The 8,405-nt window shown below is 39.9% G+C and overlaps 1 protein-coding gene across 2 annotated transcripts in view; it reads right to left on the bottom strand.

Annotated features, from left to right (window-relative positions):
- Positions 1–1,824: 1,824 nt before the first annotated feature.
- MYO5A (myosin VA) overlaps positions 1,825–8,405 on the bottom strand; it is a 226,662-nt gene continuing 220,081 nt past the window's right edge. For both annotated transcript variants that reach the window (XM_030814075.1, XM_030814074.1), the window contains one exon: positions 1,825–8,394. In XM_030814075.1, coding sequence (XP_030669935.1) covers positions 8,242–8,394 — 153 coding nt within the window. In that variant the 3' untranslated portion in view covers positions 1,825–8,241. The remainder of the gene's footprint in view (positions 8,395–8,405) is intronic.

Below are 8,405 nucleotides of genomic sequence, written 5' to 3'. Positions count from 1 at the left end.
GTCAGGCTAGGACAGTCAGAGCACTCCACTCCTCTGGACACGGTGATTATTCTGAGGATGGAAGTAGAACCTCGAGCCAATGAGACTCCATCCTGAAATGTCTGACTGAGAATTACTGAACGCAGAGCCATAGAAGGAAGCCAAACACTACTGAGGGCCATCTTTGTCACTTGAGGGAGAACACGACTAAGAATGAAGCCAAAAGTAAGGAAAGAAAAGGAGATCCCTGATGTCAATGTTTGGGCACCTGGATATATCTCTGAACTTTAGTTATGTTAGGTAATACATTTCCTTCTTGGTTGGGTCAGTTTGAGTTTGATTTTTGTCATATGCCCCAGAAAGAATCCTAATGATCATACCAAAATGCAACTGGATGAGAGTGATTTTATTATGGGGAAATAATCTTGACTTGGTTCCAATTAATTTAGAAAAATAAACTGTTGGCTGAGCATGGTGGCTCACACCTGTAATCCCAGCACTTTGTGGGGGGGCCGAGGCGGGCGGATCACGAGGTCAAGAGATCGAGACCATCCTGGCCAATATGGTGAAACCCCGTCTCTATTAAAAATACAAAAATTAGCTGGGCATGGTGGCGGGCGCCTGTAGCAGCTACTTGGGAGGCTGCGGCAGAATCACTTGAACCCAGGAGGTGGAGGTTGCAGTGAGCTGAGATCATGCCACTCCACTCCAGCCTGGCGACAGAGCGAGACTTTGTCTCAAAAAAAAAAAAAAAAAAGAAAAAAGAAAAAAAAGAAACGAAACTGTTTGCAAATTTTGACATTTTATTACTTGTAACATACTGGTGTTCTGCTGTAGTTCATGGAGCCAGTGATTGAATTTAATTTGGAAGATGCTATATTTCAAGGGCCTGTTGCGGTGCCCAGTAAAGTACTTAATAAATGAGTTGAATGAATGTGTCATGGAAGTAGGAAGTGTATAATCTACATGAAAACCATGTACAGTCATGCATTACTAACAAAGGGGATATGCCCTGAGAAATGCATCATCAGGCAATTTCATCATTGTGCAAATATCAGAGTGTTCTTACACAAACCTAGATGGTATAGCCTACTATACACCCTGGCTATATGGAATAGCCTATTGCTCCCAGGCTATAAACCTGTATAGCACATTACTGTACTGCAAATTGCGGGCAATGGTAAGTACCTGTTTCTCTAAACACAGAAAAGGTAACAGTAAAAATACAGTATTATAAACTTATGGGACCATAAGTTTATATATGCACCATATATGCGGTGCATCGTTGACCCAAAATGTTATGTGGTACATGACGATATTAATTTCTCCTTATCATAAAGATGAGACTAATTCCACCACAGATCTGAATAACTGCTCTGTTTCCTTACCCAAAAAAGCACATCAGCATACTTCTTTGATCTATGTCCTATGCCAAAAAATGTCTACTCTCCCACTACATTAAAAGTAGAACTTTTGACACAAATGACACCCTCAATCTTTTGAAAGTTTAAGTGGATTATGTACATCAAATTCCCCTTGGTTATGTCTATTTCTCTGTCAGAGAATTCCAATATATTTAGGCATGACTTTCCCTTGAAGAAAAGACACTACCTTTTCCTCAGCTGTTTCTGTTTGCTTAAGTGTTTGGCAGCTCTCTTCTTTATCACATATATTACTGGGTTGTCCATTATAGGAGGGGAACTCGTCAACTTTTAAATTTCCAAGACTCCTTAGAATATTCTCATGGGGAGGGATTATATTTACATTCACTAGTCTTCAGGAAAACAACTTGTTTTGTTGTTTTAAAATGTGCAGTGGATTTACTTATAAGACACTGACAAAAACTCTATATCCATATCTTTATTTAAACAAGTTTCCATAATAGCTAGGAGAATACAGCATTAATGACACACATTTACTAAGCACAACATTGGACAACTACAAATTTAGAGCATAAATGTAATTCTGATATTGTTTTGGTTTTTATCTTAGCACTAGGTGATATCTAGTGAAAACCCATGTTTCAAAGGCTTTTGTTGATATGAGATGAATTATTAACTTATTTTTAAAAATTGCACGTGAGATATGCTAGAATGGGTTCTAGAGTCTAGAGTTAGTTGATAATGCCTTTCATGTCTCAGTATTTCTGCTTCCTTTTTAATGGGTAAATGTTTCACCTAAGAACTTTCAAAAAATTGTATCAAAATTTTCTATGCAGATCAAAGTAGAATTTCTTTTCCAGACCCAACAACGAAAAATATTTGAAAACTGCAATGTTCAATTTCATTTTAGTTAAAAGGCATGCCCATTTCATAGTAAATTAATGAAGTTAATAATTAAAATACAATACGTTAAATGGCATGAACTCATTTTTGTGCAACACTGTTAGAGCAATTTAAATCTCCCAAAGACACAAAAAAGTCAATTTTACTGCAGGATCCCACAAAAATACATAACCAGGAATCATAAATTACAACATATATATCCACATTTAAAGAAAAAATTCACCATTTGTTGGGAAAAAATAATGGCTCAAATGATTTACGGAGCCTGAAATGTGGGCTAAAATTTTATAACATGATAACAATAAGATTTGAAACTGCTGACTCTGAAAAATGCATAAAAATATACTGACCTGCCAAGCACTGAATTATATATACCAGTTTCAACTAAAAAACAACATTTTTCTTTCAAATATTTCAAGCATTACAATACTGAGGAAATGTTAGTCATATGAATCCAATAACACTCATTAAGTTAAGCTAGTGAACATTTTAGATAGACCAAATTACAAATAAAAAAGTATAAAAAGCATTTTGGAAGATATTTTACATAGTATTTTTCAGTTCCTCATCTATTGAGAAATCTACTATAATTCAGGTTGGTTTATCTAATTTAGGGTAATACAACAGATTTGAACTTAGAGCGCGCTTTCCTGTTTTTACTCAACCTTTTATAGTACAGGGTTCTTAAAAAATTTTGAAAAGAATGTCCACAAAAAGTTTGAGTTATACCCTTTACCTTTAGTAACAAAAGGTTAGTAGAAAGCAAGACATTTAAGTATTACCAAGAATCGAACTTATCTCCATAATTTCTTTCATATATTCATTTGCTTACTTGTGACACAGAGTCCCACTAACGCAGAAGCATTCTCTATGCTGGCCTCTCACTGGCTCTGAGACTGTTGCTGCCCCACAGTTCTAATTCCCATTTGGAAAGGAAAGAGGAAGTACAGGAGAAGGGGGGTCATGCAGGGCCACACCTAATCAAAACTCTCACGAAACCTTGAGAAACAGGGCAAGATATCCCTTCCAAGCAAGATATCCTTTACAGAAGAAAAGTTCTGGAGAACTTAAGGCAGCTCTAGAAGGGAAGGGAGCAAGGGTTAAGGCGGCCCTCACAGCACAGCCTGAGAACAAATTACAATGCACTCATCCATGAACAGAGGTCACGGCAATACAGATCCTCTTTAACGCGCATGCACACGGCACCCCTCCTAGCACCTGTCAGCGCCTGCGGCATGCACACACTGCAGTGCCCACGCACACACTGACTTGTATATGGCCTGCCCAGTGACAGCCCTCAGAAGGTACCCAGTGGCTTGGGCTCCCCTGTGCTGAGGACCTAAATTGGGAAGGTGGCCTATAGCTGCAGGCCTGTCCAGGCTGCACAGCTCACCTGGTGGCTCCGAAAGAGACTCTGATAGGTGTGTGGAGAGTAACTTTCCTCTTAATTTCAGAGAGGCTTTTGCTGCTTCCTGTCTTTTTGGTTGAGACAGCCTGCTACCAATTAATGCCCAAACAGAGTATTGCACCCTCCCAGAGAGCACTGATTCATGACAAAAGTCAAGCCTAGTTATAGCAAGTAACTATGACAAAAAAGAAAACCACCTGGCGCTGAGCACTTGGTCTCCTTAAAACAAGTAGCTTGGTACTCTGCACTTGCTCGGTTCCCACATGCCAGCTGCCAACTCTGATAAAAAAGTACCCCTTGCTGGCCAGGGGCATTCCACACGTACCAGGAGGGGCAGCACGTGACCTCACAACATTTTTAAAGTCTCCTGCCTCACAGGTGCCCACACCACCACTGCTCCATATGGGAAAGCGGGACAGCTGGAGGGCTGTGCGACATCAGGCAAGTCACTGCCCCTATTTCTATTCCCAAGCTATCATTGGCAAATGATTGTAGAAGCGACCCCATCCACCATCCATGCTGCTGTGAGGATGAAACGAGGTAACAGAGGAAAGCGCCGCAGGAAAGCATATCTGGACCCAGGTACTGTTTCTGCATTACTTTCAACAGGATGCACTAGTTTTGGCTCTGTTTTATCATAAGCAGCTGACATTACCCAGAGGATCCTTGACTATGCCTGCTAAGGAACTCTATGAATTAGTGACGGGTGTGTGTGTGTGTGTGTGTGTGTGTGTGTGTGTGTGTGTGTAAGAGAGAAAGAGCATTGTGTGAGGACTTCTCAGGATGGTGGCAGGTGCCCATTTTCCTAGGGTTACCATGAAAGTAATTTTTCACAACAATCACTGCACTGAAATTATAATAATACAGTATTTTCATAGCCTCCCCTAACATGTAGCTGTAACCTTACTAAAAGATTTGATCTATATTACACATAATTACTCATCCAGAAAGAGCCAACTATAAGCTATCCATGGAAATGAAGAAATAACACAGCAAATCCTCCAAACTGACAATAATCCCCAAATCTCCTATCAGTTGGCTTTGGAATATGTTTTTGTGCTTCTGCACCTGACAAAAGAAGCATCAGATACGTGGAAATTTTTTAAACTTCCAAAGGAATTAGAAGCTCCACTTCGTGGATTTTATCCCATATTTATCTTCCCTCCTTTTAGAGTTACTCTCAGGCAGCTCAAAGCCTTAACCTGAGGAAAGCTGCAAAAAGGGAAATTACTTTTAAATTTTCAGCTTCAAGTTGTAAGGGTGTGGTGAGTCTGCATGTAGTAAGGTGAATGGGGAGGGGATTATTGAGATAAAGAATTGTTGTGACTTTTAAGATCTCTTCCTTTGAATTCCCATTGTGTGTCACAGAGGAATTAAGAAAAAGTCAATGACTGATCTTTTGAAGGAATGTATTGCAGAGAAGTGAGAACAAGGACTGTGCAAGGATTGGGCTGATGGTAAGCACCAGGAAGGCCAGCAGGGGCAACTGAGGACTGACCCCATCCACCTGCCGTCAGTGCACAGTCAAACAGCAGGCAACGAGACAGACGATTAAGTTGAGGGAAGGGGAAGAGTGAATGAGTAGGGGAAAGGCTGGCAGGGTGTGTCTGAAGTTGGGTGAGAAAGCGTGGCTGACAGAGAGAAAGAACCTCAGAGGGAAAGCAATCCTCAAACTGGCCCAAAGATCCCCACAGTCGGCAGAATCTTCTTGTACCTTCAAGAAAATGGTATACAGAATCATTTACTGGGCCTTGGGGTTCCCTGGTTACAAGGTATTCTTGTGAATGACTAAAAATCTCCAGGCCACCAAGAGAGGTTAATTCAGACCCCCATCTGGGGATCTGGGTAGACCTGGGAAGAAGCTGGAGCCCTGGAATAGCAGAACCTTTGTGCCACCATCACTGAACAGGAGAAACCACCAAGGGCGGCTGTAGGAGCTCTGGCTCCAGCACTTGACAGGAGAAAGACAGTAGATGGGAGAGAAAGGCTCAGACCACAGCCTTTCTTTCATGACGCTTCAGTACATGAGCTGTCCAGAGTAAAAAAAAAGGCTGCATGGCAGTGAGAGCTACAGCATGACCTGGAAGACCTGAGAAGATTCAGGGTGCACGTGAGTCGTGCTACACAGGATGAAGCTGGGGGAAGTCTGGGAGATTTCCAGGGCTTAAGGGGGACAGCCTGTACCATGCTGCATTTTCTTAGCAACTCCCCAACTTACAGCCTATCGGATGCTGTTAGATTCTGACACATTTGGTACTAACCAAATGGCTATGACTTAATTGTGCATTGAAAACCGCATTGACAACGAGGAAAAACTGGGAGAATCTGATGCAATTGGTAGTGTTTCTGGTTGAATTGCAAATAAATAAATAAATGTATTCAAACTGAATAAAGCAATACATGATGTAATAAAAATTGCTTAAACTAATTATAATACAAATATAGTAGGACCTTCTAAAAGCATGTACATAAATCATGTACATTTAAGAAAGGTTATGGCTACACAAACTTGTGATTTTATATTTGATTAATCCTAAGGAATTGACAGGCACTACACACTGGTCTTTCCACAAAGAATGGACTTACTGAGTAACTGCAGCTTTTTTTCTCTCGGATCTAAGGGCTGAGAAGAGAATTTTAAATGTGGAGGAGACGTTAAGAATCAGCGTCCAACTCTCTTATTTTATAAACAAGGAACTTGAGGCCCACGTAAATTAACAGACAGTATTTATCTTTTAATAACAATCTTTATCACTGATATGAAGCTGTTTGACTTCCATAAATATTGCACATATTTTAATAAGATTTGTCACTTTTATAGACCATCTAACAGTTAAATTATATAATCTATGATTGTAATTCAGAACCAGAGTTTCTAATGAAAACTAACAATTTGCTTTTGTGCAACCTGAAGGATTTATTGTATAAGATTCCTAAGAAAAATGGTGAATATGTTTAACTAGAATTTCAGAATGAAAACTTACAGAATCTGGGTCTTAATGAACCAAATCCTCTGTAAAATTCAACAATCTTCTATTTCTTATATAAGTCTTCTTAAAGTATTTCTAATATGATGCTTTTAAAATTATCTAGTGGCATCTGAGAACACTTATAGAAGTTGCAAAGCCTTAAAAACTGAATAATAATGAAATATTTATTATATACCTTTTGCATAATCAAAGTTTCAAGACCTGAATCATGAATATTCTGACAATCCTTTCTAGATAGTGAGTGAGATTCTTTTTTTTTCCAAGGCAGTGTCTCTCTCGGTCACCCAGGCTGGAGTGCAGTGGTTTGATCTCATTGCAATCTCCGCCTCCCAGGTTCAATCGATTCTCGTGCCTCAGCCTCCCGAGTAGCTGGGATTACAGGCACGTGCCACCACGCCCGGCTAATTTTTGTATTTTTAGTAGAGACAGGGTTTCGCCATGTTGGCCAGGCTGGTCTCCAACTCCTGACCTCAAGTGATCCACCCACCTTGGCTTCCCAAAGTGCTGGGATTACAGGCGTGAGCCACCGTGCCCAGCCGAGATTAATTCTTAATAAACTAAGAAGAGAGAAAACCTGTCGACATTGAAAATATGCACGGAAGGAATCAGATCTGGTAGTTAAAAATAAGTCACTTCACAGAACACTGTACCCTGACGCAATATCCACCCAGGGAAAATTAATGAGCACATCAATGTAATACATCCTGAATAAATAAGGACATCAACAATGGCCACTTTGTCTAATCCTACCCCTAAATGTCAAGCATTTTGTCATATTACTAAATGACTTTCCAGTGTCTGCTACTTGTGCAGGTGAATCTGTAGGTATTTGCATATAATCCAGTTAAAACTGTGATCTGATTGAATTGTAAACAGAGTTGATAAGAGAAACTTACTGTTGGAGTGCCTAATGTCACTTACATTTTAAGAAGACAGTATGTAGCAGCAATTTAAAATGCTCAGTAAACTATAGTACAAATGGACATCTACACTATTTAGCAAACCAACATTCCTTTAATATCTCTATATAATAGTGACACAAATGAGGAATTACTTTACATATTGCCAGTTTATTTCTTTGAACCAGTTTGACAATATCAACATAATTGATTCCTAAACTGGCATGATATGTACTCAATGGAGACTTTTCTTTCCATTCTCCTGTTGAGTGCAGGGGAGGTTCTTTGGTGCCTTCCTAACAACAGCTCATCTATGGAAGTTATGCTTTTTATACCATTCAAACACAGTGCTAAGGATTTAAAATAAATGCTGCCAGCTGAAGACACATTTTTCTCCTCCTTTCCTTCCTCCCTTCCTTCCATCATTCTCCTGTATGTAAACTCACGGTACCTAGTTGGTTAAGGATGAGTGTTGCTATAAAGATAACACAGCACGAAAGAGGCTATCTTTGTTTCCAAAGTGATGAAAGTATTCTAGGGAGATTTCCAGTTAATCACATCTCATTTGGGAGATAATCAGTACTTTCTCTTTAAAAATGTATTTTCAGTAGCTCACTGGAAATAATGGGTTCTTATTTTGGGCAAGAAATGTATTGTCAATGTTTGCCTGGACATCACTTTCAGACCCGTGAAATGAAGCCCAGGCCGAGGCTGGCTGGAATCTGGATGGTTTCTAGTGCGAGGGAAGATGGGTTGAAAGGAAAGGTGACAGGAAAGATGTGTTTAGCATCCATGAGCAGCTGGGGAGAGTCTTTCCTGTCTCGTAAACGCATCTGAGAAGAAT

Source organism: Nomascus leucogenys, chromosome 6 (genome assembly GCF_006542625.1).
Source record: "Nomascus leucogenys isolate Asia chromosome 6, Asia_NLE_v1, whole genome shotgun sequence".
Classification (NCBI taxonomy): domain Eukaryota; kingdom Metazoa; phylum Chordata; class Mammalia; order Primates; family Hylobatidae; genus Nomascus; species Nomascus leucogenys.
This window is presented reverse-complemented; position numbering and strand designations above follow the sequence as displayed.